The 18,748-nt window shown below is 40.5% G+C and overlaps 1 protein-coding gene across 1 annotated transcript in view; it reads right to left on the reverse strand.

Annotated features, from left to right (window-relative positions):
• Positions 1 to 6,332: 6,332 nt before the first annotated feature.
• LOC103353233 (A disintegrin and metalloproteinase with thrombospondin motifs 20) overlaps positions 6,333 to 18,748 on the reverse strand; it is an 82,987-nt gene continuing 70,571 nt past the window's right edge. Inside the window, exons 29-39 of the mRNA XM_008276104.1 lie at positions 18,210 to 18,377; positions 14,190 to 14,363; positions 13,143 to 13,313; positions 11,820 to 12,020; positions 11,511 to 11,640; positions 10,576 to 10,670; positions 10,382 to 10,476; positions 10,095 to 10,228; positions 8,145 to 8,236; positions 7,921 to 8,025; positions 6,333 to 7,647 (exon numbers count right to left, since the gene is read on the reverse strand). Coding sequence (XP_008274326.1) covers positions 7,558 to 7,647; positions 7,921 to 8,025; positions 8,145 to 8,236; positions 10,095 to 10,228; positions 10,382 to 10,476; positions 10,576 to 10,670; positions 11,511 to 11,640; positions 11,820 to 12,020; positions 13,143 to 13,313; positions 14,190 to 14,363; positions 18,210 to 18,377 — 1,455 coding nt within the window. The 3' untranslated portion in view covers positions 6,333 to 7,557. The remainder of the gene's footprint in view (positions 7,648 to 7,920; positions 8,026 to 8,144; positions 8,237 to 10,094; positions 10,229 to 10,381; positions 10,477 to 10,575; positions 10,671 to 11,510; positions 11,641 to 11,819; positions 12,021 to 13,142; positions 13,314 to 14,189; positions 14,364 to 18,209; positions 18,378 to 18,748) is intronic.

Below are 18,748 nucleotides of genomic sequence, written 5' to 3' on the forward strand. Positions count from 1 at the left end.
AGGACAAAAAAGTGGATGTTTGAGGCCACTGCTGTTTATACAGACACACTGTTGTCAGACAGATATAGAAAAGGCTGCAGTACATGATATTATCCAACCATAGGAACAAATCACCTATAATCCACACACACAACAGAGTAAGATGGTGCAATCAACACTTTGCAGTTTATTACTCAATAAAATAGAACCTCATGAAGAACACAAAGGTGGTGCATGTATGACACATAAATCAGATTATGTAGAAAACTTGATAATTGAAACATCTCTGCCTTTGCCAACACCTTCTAAAGACATAACCACTGCACTCAGCCAGTATTTTTTCTAATGTTTTACCACCATCTACTGGTCTGGAATGAAGGTGCTTTCTACAGTACACTTTATATTTCCACAGTTGTAGTAGATACTGGATAATGATGAGCTAATTTGTGAAATCTACTTTTAAAGCTTTTCAATAAGAAATCTGCAAATGTACCTCAAAATTTTAAAAAAAGAAAAAATGTCTGCATATTTTTTTACTCCACAATAATTTGTGTTATCCTGTAAATCACTGTTATGACTGTTGAGGAAAACTCAATTAAGTCAGAAAACCCTGAAAATGTTGGAGCAGGGCAAGTACAGATATAAATAATGACATTAATGATGGTTCTCAGTCTATTCAGCAGCTGGAATTTCAAGGATATACATACAGGATACAGTGTAGATGTAGGGATAAAATGCAGCAAGTACAACAGGTATAAAGGAAAGAGGTGGCAGTATTAGTGAAAAACAGTGGCACATGTTGTCTCCTACACTGACATGGCACAACACATCACAATGATATAGTTGTCATACCATTTTTTAACATGTAATTTTTTTAAAGCTTTGGGTACAGATTTTGAAAAAATCAAAACTCAACTTAATATCGCTTAAGAACTTAATAGAAGAAACAAAATCGGTAAATAACAAAATAACATCTTGGCACAATGGCACACATTGTTTACCTGGCTGAGGTGCAAGCTTCACGGGCCCATGTGTTGCAAATGACACACGGAATGACTCCACACAGATCAGACTGAAGAAATATTCATCTTACGAAGACCTACTTCAGATTTGTTTTGTTTTTGCAACTTCACTTGCCTCTCTGCCCTTCACATAGTACAAGGTGTTGTGCAAAATGTCAGCTGAACCTCAACTTAGCTAACTGCCGCTACACTAGCAAAAGAAACCTTAATGTTTCTCTAGCCAGTACAAAAATATAATCCAGAATCGTAATCCTAACAAGTTGTACACATAAAATATGAAGTCTTTTTTTTAAAAGATAACTTTATAAGAATATTGTAACCCCCTGAGAAGAGACTGACTCAAAGTCCTTTTGGCTATTTTGGCTATGCAGAGAATCATCTTTCAAATCTGATGAATGACGTTTAAAAAGTTTAGTGACTTTGCCCCAAAATAAGGTTTTAGGAATAGATAGATGCGTCTTGGTTCATCTGTTACAAAGCAGGCCATTGGCTTTTTCAATAAAAGAGTAGGATATGTGACATATAACTGCCATCTTAGGTGTTATGGAGCTCTGCCTTAGATATCCATCCAGGATTGTTTAAGTGGTAGATTTCTCCTTTCCAACATGTCTGCTTTTAACTACATGTGATAATAATGCTGATTAGAACAAGTCGTCACACAAAGTATCAATCTGACTTTCGAGGACTGAACATCTTGTGTGACAGCTTAATTTAGAGAAAGTGAAAACATTTAAGATTTTGGAGGAAGGTAAGAAAAACAACATCCTGTGCAAAATCTTGGTGTGTTAATTGTGTTGATTTTGAAGTTGTTTTTTCAAAAGCAGTAGGAACTCAATTTAGACTCCATTTATTGCCAATGAGCAGTTTTAATCTGAATTGTCCTCATTCTTTAATCAAACCCTAAACCCTACAGACCCGGTGGGGGCACCAGAATCTTTCTGCGTAGAGTTTGCATGTTCTCCCCATGCAGCGTGGGTTCTCTCCGGGTTCTCCAGCTTCCTCCCACACAGTCCAAAAACATGTTGAGGTTAATTGGTGATTCTAAATTGTCTGTAGGTGTAAATGTGAGTGTGCTTGGTTGTCTGTCTCTAAGTGCAGCCCTGTGATAGACTGGTGACCTGTCCAGGGTGTCCCTTGCCGTCGCCCTAAGTTAGCTGTGATAGACTCCAGCTTCCCACGACCCTAGTGAGGATTAAGCGATGTATAAATAATAGATAGATGGATGGCTGGAAAAACCCTAGAGAACATAACTTGATGACCTCAGACTTATTATTTCTCAAGTACAGTGGCTTCATGTGTCTGACAGTGAATGTAGTATTGTGTTTTAGGCACTAGGGGTCACTATTTGCTCAAGTAATGGGGGGGTAATGCATTTTCCTTGAGGTCACTGGGTTAATGTGGCCAGGCTTTCTGTGCAAAATTCACTGGTGAAATGTACTTTAAATGTGTTATGAAACGTTTCAGTTAACCTTTTGTAGGAGACAGATATAAGGAAGAGCTCATGTACTAACTTAACGTAGATGTAACGTTGTGTTTTGCACTGAAAAATGACAATGGCCATGTGGTTGTTGTATACTTTGTAAGAAGTAAACATTTCATACAGCCTTATGTAAGCTGGAAATCACAAGCATTATAATTGTTGATGTATCACATTAAATCTGGGGTGTGTTGTCTCAGTGTGTCAGTGCTCACCATAGTTGTTTCTGGGTATGTGCCCTTTAGAGCAGGTTGCAGCTGCAGATTACACTGGAATGTCTGTGCTGTTACCTCAAAGCAGACTGTGCTTCATGGTAAACATCAATCATTAGTGTCTTTTATGAGGATTCTCGGAGCAGGTTTGTGTTTTTCAGCTCAGTCATTAAAGATGTCTGGTTTATGCTCACAGCAAGCAGGACAGGGAGGCTGTTTCTTAACGTGTCCATAGCCTGGAGAATCTGGATGGACCTCATCACAGCTTGGTTTCACTGGAAAGCTGCTCTTGAGCAGAGTTGTTGTCGTGCTTCAGGACTCTTCCAAATCCTTAGATTAGATTTTAGGAACCAAGGCAGGCTTCTGGCAAGAAATCAAAGCAGCTCTTGAGGGACTGCAGTATCTGTTTTCATTTAATGTACAAAGCTATCTCTGTGCAATGAGCCCTGGAAAAGTGGCTTGTATATAAACAGTTTGCCTTTCGCAGAAGTACCTGCACCTTTATTACCGAGTCATTTTGGTGACATAATTCCACAAAAATGGTACTTTCCGCCTCTTTGTGAGGTTTTCAAAGCTTACAGGGGACTTACCTCATTCTTTGATTTGACATAACAATTTGATGAGTCATTTGGTGGTTGACAGCTTCAGCTGTTTCCAGAACTCAAGTATACATCTACATTTGAGAGAAATGGATTTTTAGCTATTTGCTCTGTTTATGTGTCTCTTAAGTGGAACTAAACTCTAGAAAGTCATGTTGTGGAAATGCAGCCTGCACCGCTAAGTGAATCCACATGGAGCCACAATCTGGCAAACATAAGCAAGCGCTGACCCGGTGACCTTCTTTATGAACCAAGTGGTGGAGACAAACTCTGCTAAGGTGATAAGGAAGACTTCAGTTTTTACTTTAAAAGAAATCTTTTTAACCCCCTTTTTAAAATTTTTGTGTAATATTTAAGTCTTCCTCCATTCATTTCAATTGGAAGTTTGAAGTTAGAGTCGTAAAGTAACTAAAATACTTATAAACAGTATGATTCTGTGACATCCCATTCGTGCGTTCCAGTAGAATTCCACTTTGTTGTCAATACACAACACAATGCGCGATTTTCGGAAAGCCCAACTTATTGGGAAGCTGAGGTCAGAGCACACAGGGTCAGCCACACTACAGAGTCCCTGGAGCAGAGAGGGTTAAGGGCCTTGCTTAAGGGCCCAACAGAGGCCACTTGGCAGTTCTAGGGCTTGAACCCTCGACCTTCTGATCGGTAGCTTTAACCGCTGAGCTGCCAACACCCCACACATGGCTACAGGAGTTGTTTTTGAATTGTTTGTCTCTCAAAATCTCTTTACTACCTTGAGGAAATCTCTTCATATTTAGTAGAAATGTTAATTTAAACTCAGACTCAGACCTTGGTGGTCAAAGCTCAAGGTCATTGTAACTTAGAGTTTTACATCAGGAACAGGTTTCAACCTAGACTGGTTCCAAAGTTCTGATGCAATAGAATCATTATGTACATACTGGTTCCAAAACCAATTTCTCCCTCACACTAGGTTATAAAGAATGCACTGCAAAAACTTGCTGGAGGTCTCCCACTAACCATCTGCACCATGAGTCATACGAGTGCCTCAGTGCCTCTCTGTGTCCTAATGCATCTGTCTTATCAAATTGTGAGTCTAGCATTATGCTCAGTTAACCTACTCAGCCGTTGCTAAGTTGCTTGATTAACACGAATCGTGTGGTTGACTTATAACACTCACAATCACCCAACACAACACCCAGTCTTTGAGCAGCTATTATGCTTGTCAAGGCACGCTTTATTGCCCTTACAGCAACACTTTTCTGTGACTGCAGCAACATGCTGGTACTGTACTACACAACCCAGGAGAGAATCACTTCGCACACCAGTCTACATTTCAAGTCTGTGCTGACTTCACAGAGAAACATAGTGACTATATATTACAATATGTAAAGTAAAAGTGCTCAATGCAGAGAAATGTCTCCTGTGACTGCTATAGTATCATAGACTATATAAAAATTATTACAACTTATGCTTTCATGTAAAAGCAGGATTTTACTGTTGCAGTAGTCCTAAACATCTGCCCCTAGAGAAATGGGAATTCACAACTGTTAGAACACAAAGGATGCCCAGCCCTCCAGTGACCTCAAAAAAAAGTTTTACAATGGCAAAGTTAAACAATAATTCTGAAAAAAATTCACACAAATGCCTAATAGGACAATGTTATGAAGTGACGACATCCAAAAACTGAAATGGATTCAAACTGCAGGTTTACTGGCTGGAGGAGACATAGAACTGCACAGCATCCATTCTAGTTCACCATGTAACTGAACCTTTGTGTTAAATAGCTGTATTTGAATTTTAATTCCAAGCTGTTTAGTTTTATGTCCTAAAAACAATGTTTTAGGAGATTTATCTGCCCTAGTTTTAATGCAGAAAGTGTCATAAAAATATAAAATGTGCTGTGAAAATAAAACAAATAGAAATCAGCTGGTTTATCAACAAGTCTGCTGAAAAGCATGTTTTATTCGTACTTGTCTTTTAACATCATTAGTATAGAGCAGGACAAACAGTAGTTGTACGATTAGCACCGGAATCATTCATTTCTTTTATACAGGCTACACACATACTGTAGGTACATATGATTCTTAAAAACATCTTTGGGTAAAGCATGGCAAACAAGCACACTGTTTCTCTGTTCAGTACCAATGCCCATTCAATATTTAGCACACTGTTTACAATTCAAGTATGGATATTAAAAATACACATATATCATAAGTTACACAAACGGTTATTACAAAAAAACCCAAAAACAAACAGGATTACATTTCTACAAAACTGATGGCACATAGTGCATCAAGTATTCTTTAAATTTCTGATACAGACCTCATAGCACAATTGACCATCATAAAAACGAACGATAGCCAAAGGTTTCCTAGCTGCTCGTCGACTGTTATTATTTTTCAGCCATTCTTTAAATCAAAAGAAGCTGCATTGTCTGAGAAGAACTAAAAATCTGCATCTATCCCCTAACTTTGGTTAAAGCTTAACATTAGCGTACCAGCTTGTTAGGTTGCTCGATATTTGTAGCGGTCACAGAGAAAATCATTTATAATGAGTAAAGGCCTGCTCAAGGAGATTTTGTTTGGTGGTTTATTTTACAGTGGTTAATCGGATAAATCCGGTGTGTTTGCATCTAGACTTTTCAGCGTTAATAAGAGGACAGTGATTTGTTTTATAGGCAGACTGTACATCTGCAGAAGAGACTCCTAAGCCAAACTAGGTCAGTTAGAAAGAATCAAAGCTCTGCCACAGCAAGGGTTATTCCTAAAGCCAGTGTTTTTCCTTCTCAAGATTAGAGGTAATTCCAGAAGTTCAAAAGCACCATTCAAAAGATCCTTATTTAAGGTTAGTGGTTATAAACTACAAATAGTTGGCTAATACCTATTTTAGCAAAGCAGGCAACGGACAAAACATGTCAGACAATGGCTTCTCCGTTGGTTGTAGTCATTGTGCCTTAAAAACAGAAGATATCTACACATCAGTACAGAATAAATATGGTCGAACATAAATATATATCCACACACATCTCAATAGAGTATGGATGTTTGTGAGAGGTAGGGGTTGCTGGCACCTACAGTAGGCCCAATGGAGGGTGTAAGGTGAAACATCACACCCGATACTGTGTCGTGGCGTAACAGATGAGAACTTGAGTGGTGTCAATAAAGAATAATACTAGTAAAAATCTAAAAAAAACAAAACAAAACAAAAAAAGAACAACAAAAAAAACAACCTTGCACTGCAGCTATTTCCTTACAGAGCTAGTGTTTATTCTGAAGTCAGTGTCTGTCAGTGGACTGTCTATGGGGGTTTCAGTAGTTCTGTTAAATACCTGACATCAGGTGACAGCAGACAGACTCTAGAAATACACAACAATGAACATAAAAAATTATCAGTGGTTGTTCTAAAGGTTCCTAATGTTCTCCTAAAGTTTAACCTCTGACATGAGGCACGTCAGAAGGATCTGAACTTAGTTACTTGCTGACTTCTTTTTCAAAGTCTCACGGTGCAAGCAAACTGTTGGACGTTTTGAGTAATACATTTACTTTCGCGCTGAGATTCAGATGAGAACACTCTCATATATGTTCAAAGCAGCCAGTAAGCTCAGTGTTTTTTTTTAATAAGTCACACTGTAAAACAACTATCTATGTACCATTCCAGTGTCTGTGTCTAACATTTCCTTATCACAGTAGATCTATTGTACATACGTGCTTTATATTTCCTCTGCAAGTTTAGCTGGATCAGTGATTGCAAGTTAGCTGGATCAGTGGCAGCTAAATTCTGACTTTGTTTTTGCCACACAGAATATAATTCACAGGTTGCCATAAGAATATGCTTTTTTAATTTTATTTTAGATGAGACTAAGAGAGAGGAAAACTCTGTGTTCCTACTCTTTGTCTATCTGCTTTCCCAGTGAGTTCTGCATGCCTTGTTATGATGCAAAAAATGCACAGTTTCAGGGAAAAAAACAAAAAGCATTTCAGATTCCAAAGCGCAGATGTGCTTGATAGCCACTGCAAAACACCTGGCAAGCGAATGTAGCTGGCTCCTTGTCAGAGTTAGCAGTTTGGATGAAGGACCTGCTGGCGGTCGTGAAGTGTTGCCCTGTATATAGTGTCTCGTCTGCTTTAGCTGCCATTTGGGAACTGGGGATGTGACTGTAGGATGATAATTTGTTAAAAGCTCCTCCACCACACTCACAGATTGACAACAGGATCCAGCAAATCACTTCCTTTTGCATGTTCCTTGGCTCCCGTCTTCAGGATATATTTAGGAGTTTGGTCTCTGCATGGCCCTCAGTGGACTTGAAGGAGTAGGCCGCTGTGAGCCTGGGGAATGCACTTCCCACAAAAGCCACCACAGCGACCGTAGATTCTTGTTCCATCCTACGGGAACAAATGAGAGGAAAAAGTGGGCAAAGGGCAGCTTTTTGTGCAGAGAATGAAAGCTTGATAAATGTCAGTGGGGATTCCTGCTCAGTGAATCAGACAGAAGTACAACATAGCAATTCAGATGGCATTTTAGAACTACAAACTCATTCCAAGACCCAACAGTTACATCCCAGTAAAATGAAAACAGCAGAATTTATTATGTAAGAGCCACACAGTGTCAGTCATACTGAAGGAAACCGTAAAATAAATTTACTTGAACCTTCTCACCTCAGATCTGTGGACTTTGACAGAAACATAGTTGCCCTGAGACGTCCATTTGGTGGCCTGAGCCACTTTGAGGCCAGTGCCAATCAGATTAATGCTGAACTGACCCTGAAGACACACATCAGACTGAGTTATTTCGGAAAAAGTTAGTTTAAGCAAAATGGCTGAGCATATCCATATTTGCAGAAACATATGACACATAAAAGATGAGACAATATTTCACCAACCTGTGGACACTTGGCTGCGCTATAGCAATCTCCCGCAGTGGCAAAGGGCACAGGTCGACCAAGAGGAGTCTGGGAAAACTGGAGGTCTGTGACTGATAAACAGCAAAGACACAAATCAACAGTCAAAATGTGCAACAGCAGGAGTAAACACAGATTGAAAACGTCTGCTCAAAGGAAAGTAACCACACAGATAGCGGCAGAAAATCAACAACTATAGTTTATGTGATTTTATTGCAGGGTTGATGTCATTTATTGTCACTTTGCCAGGTTGTTTCTGAGAGTATTTTCCACTAAAAGGCACCTACAGTGAAGTTGGCGTTAATCATCTGAACTCCAGTAAGTTTAAAGTAAGTTTAATTTTGTTTATTTTACATCAATTTTAAAAACATGTAATTAGCATGTGCATCATCTGCCCACAGGTGTTACCAATATTGGAATAAACTGACTCTCTTCTTCAGATATACTGAAATGTCCCAGAATTTTGCCAAGTGATTGTTGATTGCAGTTAAGTCACTAATGACTTCAGGATGGTAGAATTTATTGGTTTTTAGAGAATCTGGTTAAAGCAAACCATTACATTTTGGCATTTTAAAAAAAAAAGAGATGTGTAGGGGTACTGATCATGATTTTGGCTAGGTTTCCTGATAAAAGGTTATGTCACAGACAAGCAGTCCAGGGGTTGTTGGAAAGCTGAAAATCTGATAATTCTTTCTGATTTCACATATCCTGGCTCTGAAAAAATGTGTGAGTTTGGTGACTTTAAAAAACACAACAAAATAATAAAAAAAAAATCATGTGCCTTTCAAACCCAAAAGCATTTTCTGGGCTACACAGGGTTAAATCCTTTGATTAGTCTATTTAAGTTTAGTGTTCAAATGCTACACTAGCATTATTGCGGACCTGAATGTTTTATGAGTTGCAATAAGAGATTTATTACACCTATGAATCGAGGTATTTTACTGACAGGTAACCATATCCAAGCAGATTATCAGAACTCAGCCTTGCTCACAGTATATCAGTTCTGTAAGAAAAATCCCATTGTAACTCAAACCTTGGTCTTACATCTTGAACCCAATCAGTCTGAACCCTGTTCCCTTGAGTCTTTCATTCTGATTTGTCATTTTCCATTCATCCTGCATTACCGCACATGTTAACCGTGACCAGTGCCTGTTCCTGCCCTCCCCTCGTATCGCCTGTACGTCGCTAAAGTTTACAAGATGTGCAAGGCATACCGAATTAGCGCCTCTTCATAATCTTTCCTTCATCTTGAACTCATTATCCCCCACCCCCCCCCAGCTCTCTTCAAGCCACCTGAAAGCCAACTGAGTGCCGTCCATGGGGAGGGCGGGAACACGTGCTGTCGGAACCCAGATGTGACGAAGGGGATGGGAGGATGACGGCGAAGGTACTAATCCAACACACAGCGAACACTAAATCCTCATTCTCTCATCAAAGGCATACTTGGACACAACAGTGCAGGTGGAGCTGGCTGTAATAATGAGCACAGGAATACGGCCTGAAGATGTGTGTGTATGCACTGAGAATGTGTGTTTGCTTGCACGCAGGTATGAGTAAGTGTTTGATGCTGATGCAACTGGATGCACGGATGTGTGTTTGCTCACACGTTGTCTGTCTGCGCTGTCTGTGTAAGTACACGTCTGTGTCTGCATGCATGCATTCCTTTATTCTCCTGCTCACATGTTTGGACTGACAGGCCTGGCTTTCAAGTCCTCCCCTAGTGATGTGAACGCAGAGTGCTGAAAGGTCATTATTTTGATTTCAGAGGAGAGAGTGTGAGGGAGAAGCAGCGCTTACTGCATGTGGACAGCACTGGCTTTGGGACGAGGTGTTATTAACACTACGGGACGAGGCGTGTGAGGGTTAAAACAACACCGGTGTGTGGTCTCCTGACAGTAGATAAAGTAAAACAATCACACAGTAATTACGCACTCATGATCCTCAGGGAGCTCAGGTCCAGACGAACTTTGTGGAAGAGCGTGTATCCTGCTGCTGAGTAGTCGTTCCTACAGTTGCAATCTTGCCTCCGGCTGCCGTTATACGGGCATTCAAAGGGGTTCAGCAACCTGTGTGTTAAGGAGGACCATGTGTCAGATTTATTTTAGACAAAGCCCTCCTATTAAAAACATGCTTTTACATACCGAGTGCAACTCAAATTTACACATTACGTAATCCCATACACAGCTACAGTGAATCACAGCTCCGATAGTCACACACACCTGTGGCCGTACACCTCCGAGTAGTTGTCTGTCTGACCGCTGCGCAAGGTCACATACTCCTTTGGGAAATCAGTCTGCATCTCAGCACAGTAAATCTGAGGCCAAACACATTGAGACAAGAGATAAGATCCTGTAGGGATGTTGCTGAATGAGTCATAATTTGTGCAGGACTAATCCTGACAGTACACACACACCTGTAAGATCCTGGACTTGACTTTGAGATAATATTCCCCATCTATCCTCACACCCTGCCTCATCTGGACTTCTCGGCAGGAGGTGAACAACTGGCCTAGGAGGAGGAATATGACAGGAGGAATGAGAGATTTTAGTGCAATAGCAATGTAGCAGGATATAATTCCTCAACATTGAGGTCAACCACTTTTGAAAGATGTGATGTTCAGCAATTCTACTTGGAAAGTTGGTGGATACATTTCTCTTAAACAAATGCCAGAAAGATTCCAACGGCTAATAAACTAAACACGTCTACGTAAAAAAAAACGGCCTGTAACCTGCTCTTTTCTTCTTCAGCAGAGTTGCTGTTTCCCTCCTCTGTAGTGCTGTAGAGCTCATATCATGCTGATTAGCTGATTAAAATAAATACTTGACCACAGAACTGGCTGTCACCCGAGCATATCATTTTAATTTCGCCAGTGCCTGACTTGGCAGAAGCCAAGTTGAGAATGATGAGCTCAGTGTGCCAGCGCTGAAACATTTGAAATGTGGGGGAGTAAACCTGCAAACTGCCGTTTTAAAGAACTGCAGGTTTACAACGAAGGCTGCCTCAATCACAGCACAGATCCCCGAGGCGCTCTGCCAGACTGTCCATATCGCACTTTGCAGAAAAGCGCTGACTATCTATTTATTGTTCCACTAAGTAATCACGCCAAGAGGCTTTAACTGTTCTGCTTAATGTGTTAAAACAAAGCAAAAAGTTGCATGTCTGTAAACACAATCAGATACGGCTTTGGCTTCCATATACAGCACAGTCAATTTAAGGCTATTACTCCACACATTCCACGTTGGCAGGAAACGCTACAGGGATCAGAAAAGTTGGACAAGATTGTAGATTTCTGAGTTATGTACTTAGAAGCCAAACAAAACCTTTGAGAAGAGCAGAGCAGTGACTCACATTCTCTGTCTTGACATGCAGCTTGAGACTCAGGTCTCTCTGACGGACGGCAATGTTTGGAAGTTTGACCTTTGGAGGTCACACACTCCACTCTGCGCTCCATCACTCCTGCCCCACAGGTCTGCGAGCACTGCAGCAAACACACACACACACAGAAATCAATCATATAAAAAAAGACAAACAAGCTCCGATGTAAATCTGCAAATGAGATTTAGAAGCAGAGCTCTAAAATGTCATCCAAATGTTTTGTGAAAATGGCGATTAGCTGGAGAGGATTTCTTGCTGCCTAACAAGTGATTTCTAACTCACCTTGCTCCACGGGCCAACTTTCCAGTAGGTCGTGTACGGGCAATCTGTGAGGAGGCACGGCCGGGTGCCAGGAGGGTGGGGCTCAGGGCAGTTGGTGCTGGCAAAGGAGGGCTGAGCATATGAGCGCTGAACGTGAGAAGAGGGCATCATGGAGCAGGAGACGATTCGCTGCTGGTAGCCAACACCGCAGCTGGCAGAGCACTAAGCCACACACAGACGTGCACACAGTGACAGTCAAAAACACTGGCATGACAAAGTGTTGTCACAGAGCATTTTTAATATCAAATACAGAAGTGGAGTTCTTTATCTGGGCCTTGGTAGTGCTTATAATGAGAATATCTAATCTTACTCATATAAATACTTTCTTCCTGTTATTAATCATCTTTTTACTAAAATGCAGATTTTAGTGGTTATGAGACAATTATTGTGTAGAGTTCATTATTAAACAGGTAGTGAATATCAAAAGTTTTGATGTTTTACTAAATCAAAAGTTTGAGTCTAGTGCCTTTCAGTTAATCCAGTGTTAATAAATATTGTAATTATCCTAAAAATTTTCACCCCTTAAAGTAACCCTTAAACCACTGATTCAGCTATACGGTCATCTAACATTACCAAACTCAGGATAGACAGTTGAAAAATAATCCAAACTATTGCTGAAGAGCCAGGGATAGTCTTTTTAAAAAAATCTATACATTCTTCTTCCTTCTCAAAGTTACATTAAGTAATGACTGATGTAGCCTCAGACCTGTGGCCTCAGGCATGTGGAAGAAGTTAAAATTTCTGGTAAACTTTATTCTTTCTAGGGCTGCAAGGTAGCGCAGTTGGTTAGCACTGTTGCCTCGCAGCAAGACGGTCGCCGGTTCGCGCCGGGGGGGGGGGTTATACCGGGATCTTTCTGCGTGGAGTTTGCATGTGACCCTAATAAGGATTAAGCGATGTATAGATAATGGATGGATGGACTTTCTTCTTCCTAACTCCACAAACCTAGCTGTCAAACTGTCAACAGGTAGTCTAGACCTTGAACTGTTGCTTTATCTGATGTCACTTCTTTTATACAACTTTTTTCACATATGCAGTAGCGGCTCATAAGATTGTAAGCAGATGTTTATGTGAAAAAAAGCAGGTCCCAGCTTCTCAAACTTTTATTATGTAATTTAAAATGGAATATTTTTGAACTGTTTGTTGGATAAAATAAACCGTCACCTTCATCTCTGAGAACTTGGGATGAGCACTTAACATTTAACAGACTACATGATTAAAACCAGTAGTCATGGCTGTTGTATTTGCAGGCAAACAATCCTTATTTCTTCTTTTTATTCCCACCTGTGACCATTCCCCTGTTATCCACATGTAGTGACAGGGAGCCTGTTTGCAGGGCTGCAGTGCTGAAGGCTGGGACGATGGCTCACAGTAATCGTCCTGGGCGGGTGTCATCCCTGGGCCCATGCACCCCACCTTCCTGCTTCTCATGCCTTCTCCACATGTTGCGTTGCACTAAAAGGAAAATCCAACAGAGGGAGAGGTCAGCAAGGGTGGAGAGGAGCTTGCAGAGGGGGGGCAGTGTTGTACTTTCAGCAACGACATCACTAACTTCTCAGATTCCTGCATGTCCCTTTAGTTCTCCAGATGCCGACAAATTCACATTTTTTATCATGCAAAGATTTACACAAATAGAGTGTTGTACGACAATGTCAAACTGGTTGACAATGTCACCATAAAACAAAAAAAGTTAAGATGGTTTCCCTCAGTCATGGTTTATTGGAGTGTTTAAAAGTCAACATATTTCAAGGAAATTCATGTAAAAGTCTGCTGAGTATGGATTTTACGATGGTTTCTTTATACTTCAGGAGAACAGACAAGATTTCAGGGCCAAACTGTGCAAGAAAGGAGGCTGTAAGTTCTCGAGGCAACACAGACAGGAATCTGAATACTGCAAACATTCCAGCAGGAGGACACAGTGCTATGTCCCTACATGGTGCCCCTCTTTTATGCCTGGCTTTTGAGGACAAAGCACACGACATTAAAGAAAGATGAGGCAGGAGGAAAACAGTCTGCTAGCGTGACACAGAGTGCCGACATTCAGCAGGACAAAAGGAATGATGGCCATCAGCACTTTGAGGTTTGATATCGTATGATGCACTGACTGATGGTTATCGCCAAAGCCCTCACGACTGACGCAAGAGATCAAGGGTACCTGCAGGTCGTCCTTTAATGGTGCAGATGGAGAGAGGGAAAGCGGAGATCTCAGCCAATAAAAACCTTAATAAGGCGGTTAAACATCTGTACATCTGTTTCACACTGGGAGACTGAGCAAAGGAAATGGGGAGTCATAGATAGGAAGAAAGAGAATAAAAGAGAATGTCTACTTACTTCTTCCCAGTCACCAGTAACCCAAGTGTAATGTGTACATTCTGCAGTTTGGCATGGCCGAACAATGGGAGGACGTGAGTGAGCATCACATAGATCTTCGCTGATTCGTCCGGTGGCTTTCAATCTGCAGTAAACGTCTCGGTTCTGAACCCCGACTCCACAGGTGACAGAACACTGTTAAAATGCAAACAGAACACACATCAGGCTGAGAAAAAAAAGGTAGTAAATGAAAACGTCTGGTTATGGCGTGCTTGTTTATCTGTTTGTCATATTTTACAACAAGTACAGAATTTATTTTCCTGGCATCCCAACCTCAATTCAGTTCTGTCACAGGAGAAGGTCTACTCAGCCTGTGAGAACATCTGGAGGAAGCTATCCAAAGGGATTTACCCTGATTATGTCATTGGTGTTACACCGGTTTGGGCTTGCAGACTTCACATTGTTAACAAAAAGCCTGTGGTACAAGGTTTAAAACAAGTGGGCATGTAAATGCAGCATTAAGTTGCATTTTGGGGAAAAGTGGGCTCCACTGTTTTTGAAGCTTGACTCATTTTTATTGATGAGTAAACCCTCTCTAACATTACCTGCAAGTTTCCTAAAGAACAGTTATAAAGCTCGGTGTGGCGGCTCCAGCCATCACTACTGTCTTGGTGTCTTGGCAGAGCCTGTCTCAACCTAACTCCTGTCTAATCCAGAAGTTCCCCCCAAATTTTTCATGAGTGTAGCTGTGGTGGGCCATGTAAATGTTTATGGGCCATGGACTGTCTTGTGACAATACCAACCTGTCATTCTAATGGTACAACTTATTTATACATAAACTTAAGCCTTTATACAATTTAAATGGACGAGTTATATACAAATTCACCCTCCATACAGTTGTCATGAATGGGGAAATCAGCCATACAGACTCAAACAGTTTTTCATACCAGGCTCTAAACACGATTCTTTCTGCTGTAAAGCTGGGTATTTCATCATGGAGGTCTATGGGAGGATGCTCACTTTTGGTGCCAGTCTCAAGTGGCCATTCAAGGAACTGCCGTTATTTTACACTGCTGTGTTGGCCTCACTTTTCTACAGTGGAGATTACCCTTTTCTAAATTGCTGGGATACCTGATTAAAGTCATGCTATATGGCTTTTGATCAACAGCAGAAAACTTCAGGATAAGGGCACAGTCAATTCTCCTACATTTTCCAAGTTGCTCGTTATTTGGTTTCTTTTAATATTATCATCAGAAATGTAAGTCAGAGAATGAAAATGACCATAAGCAAGTCATCTTTCTCATAGATCCTTATTATAACATACACAACTAAAACACTTATTATTGGTTATTAAGCTGCAAAATCTGTCTTATTTTTGAACATTAACCCACATAAGTTCCTAACCACGTCATATAACATATACTGACTACTGGTGCACATTATTATCTACTCAAGTTGTCATTTTTAAGAGGAAAATTGTGTTAATTTGTCTTTCAACAATTTAATCAACAATATTTCAATTTTTTTGTTTGGTCTGCCACATCCAGATCTGCTGCTTTAATGCTTCTGTTCAATGCACTTAATGAAGCCAAAGCTAGTTTGATGCTTCTTTGTGAGCTGTATATCTGAGATCACACAAAGGTCTATCTCAGACATCTCTTTGATGTGCTTTGAGAGGCATACCTGCATACAGAGGAAGTACTCTGGAAGGCTTGAGCTGATCAGGCTGATTTCTCTGTAAACCCGACTCTAAACCTCACACAACAGTGCCAGGCCTCATCTAATTCACACAGTCAGAAAATCTGTAAATTATACAGCAAGGATCAACTTTCCGGAAACTTCCTTATGCTGCAATTGCAAGTTATCATTGCAGAGTGTGTGGTTGGATGTGAAGGGTCAAGTTCTTGAGTTTGGAAAGAGAACAAAAAGCACTGTGAGAAATCTGACCTTCAAATCATATAATGTCCTTCTTGGTTGTAGAAACCTGATTCTGTAAGACGTGTAGTTGTTCTGTCAGATCTAGTGAGTTTAGCGTAAAACTATACATAAAAAATGAGGAGACTATTTCATGATTTTATAATAGTTTTACGTCAGCAGCTCCTGCTTTAAAGGATCAGTTTAACCAGATTACAAAATATGTTTTCTACTCATCTTTGGTTACATCATGCCTTACAGAAGATTTTTAGTTTTATAGTACAGTGAAGGTAAATGGAAATTCATTTTGTGCAACGAACAGCACTTAAAATGAATTGATTGTTTTTTGATTTTTTTTTATGTGGTATTTCAAAATTCCCCAATGGTCATTGAATAAATCTTTAAAAATTCATTTCTCAGTATCAAAATTACATATTTATGAGTTTTTTTTTTTCATGAAAGTAATACTTTCCTGCCTTAAAAGGCTTAGCTGTAACTCTACACTGTTGCATCCTTTAGAATTTGCAGATATATAAAGCCCATGCCTTTTTCTTCTCTTGGTTCTTACACCTCGGTGCAGCTCAGAACACCAGATCATCTACATCTAAGCTCAAACACTATTAAGCTACTCTACACTACACAATGCAAGGTGTAATACTGGAGTGATTCAGCCACACATTTGATACAGAAAGAATGACCCTGCAAGCTGACAGGACTGTTTCTCAGGCTGGTTGGGGTTAAAATAGCAGCTATCTGAATCTCTGTTTTGAAGACGTTTCATTTCTACACTGCAGAAGACAGGACTTGGACTTGGCTGCTGATTTCGCTCATGATATGTCTTCTAGCATATACAAAACACCATATGCACACTTAAACAGGGTAATAATAATAAAAAAAAAAAACATTGAAGGGGGTCTTTAAAATGAATTTTCAATGCTCTACAAATAAAATTTAATTGTAGGCATATTGTAATGTGGAAGAAGCAACCTTGAAACTGCAATTTAAGATTTTATACTGAACATATGTGGGTGCAGCATTACAAATAGTAAGAGGAGAATGATTCTGTGTCCTTGGAAACCAGTAAAAAATCTCAATGGGAAGGCCCCACCTCTCCAGCTCCTCTAACATGTTGCGCATTACACCCCAAGTCAAAGGTGACTGAGAAGACTGGGTAGCTGTGGAATAACTCAAGCATTGGGTGCTGAGGTTTCAAAGTTGTCACATGCACGGATATTAAGATATAAAACATGTCTTTATGCTCTAGTTAAGGATTTCATGGTTGCTGGAGGTATGTGGAGGAAGATGATTGCTTCCAGACACCGGAGAGAGAGAAGAAAGTGAGAGGGGAGGAGGAGGACACCCTCGAAGAGTGGGGAGTGGCAGGAGGAGGGAGGTAGACCTTTACATTTCAGCCTTTAGATATACTGAAGGTGGAGAGATCTTCTGATTGCATTCTGATCAACCAGTAGTAAATCAGCCAAGGAGGATTGCAAAAGACATGCTGTAGTGTTAGAGATGTGACAAATGTGCAAATTCTATATTTTTTCTATACACTTACTCATGAACAACCTTTGCCCTGCCAGTGTCCAAGCCACCTTTTATCAGTTTGTACAAAAACTGTCTGTGATTGCATCTGCATGGGAGACCAAGCTTGGCTGCATCAGCTGCACCTCTGTATCTCCCTGTTTATCACATTTCATTCAGACAGCTCATTATGTATGTATGCATGCGGTCGGTGTGTGGTCCGACAACAAGCTTTCAAAGAAGCGCCTGCTGTACATGAAACTGTAGATTACTCTTCACAAAGATTTCTAGAATCTCCACTGAATATTTTAAACCTGAAATATACATGTAAAGTTCACTACATAAACAGTTTTTGCAAATCCAGCCCGTGGTTGTTTAGTTCACACTTGAGGAAATTGCGCATTACTCTTAAACAAGTATAAACTGAGTGGTGATTGGACAGGTGCTCTGTGTGTACATGTCCTACATCTGCAGCCTCTGGGAAGCTCTCGGCTGTGTTTGTGCTCACGTCTCAGCTGCTAGCTGCGGTCACTGATAGTTTGGGTCCTCTGAGGCTCAGGCTATTATCTAAGCCGGGGGAGACGGCGAGCACAACAAACATACCTCCCTCCACCTGTTGGCTTTCCAACTGGGACATCCTCGTGCGCGACAGGCCTTCTGCGTCCGCGGCCGAGACAGATGACTGCAGTGTTCCTCTTCTATTTTGGTTTGGTTCTGATAAACACAGGCTATCTCCCGCTGCTTGGTCCCTCGCCCACAGCTCACTGAACACTGGTGAGGGAAGAGGAGAGAAGGGGGGATGGGTGTTGGTTGGAGAACAAGAGAAAAGTAGGGCATATTAGCAAAGTCCAGTTTATAACTCATAGTTGCAGAGGTGAAAATATTGTGAAATCAGACACTACTTTAGGTATGCGCTACTATTTTATAACTGAATGCCTCATTTAACTTTTCTTAAATTTGTGTATCACATTAACTGAATTGAACAAAAAAAAAAAGGGTATTTGGTATAATATAAAGCTGTTCCACTGTAAACAGTTGATAAAAAAATCTGTATGTGTCCCAATGGAACCAGGAAACTATTTGTAAAAAGACACTTTCTCAACGTAACAAAATCTACAAACCAAAGATCCTATCCATATACA

This window comes from Stegastes partitus, unplaced genomic scaffold (genome assembly GCF_000690725.1).
Source record: "Stegastes partitus isolate 25-593 unplaced genomic scaffold, Stegastes_partitus-1.0.2 Scaffold65, whole genome shotgun sequence".
In the NCBI taxonomy this organism is placed as follows: domain Eukaryota; kingdom Metazoa; phylum Chordata; class Actinopteri; family Pomacentridae; genus Stegastes; species Stegastes partitus.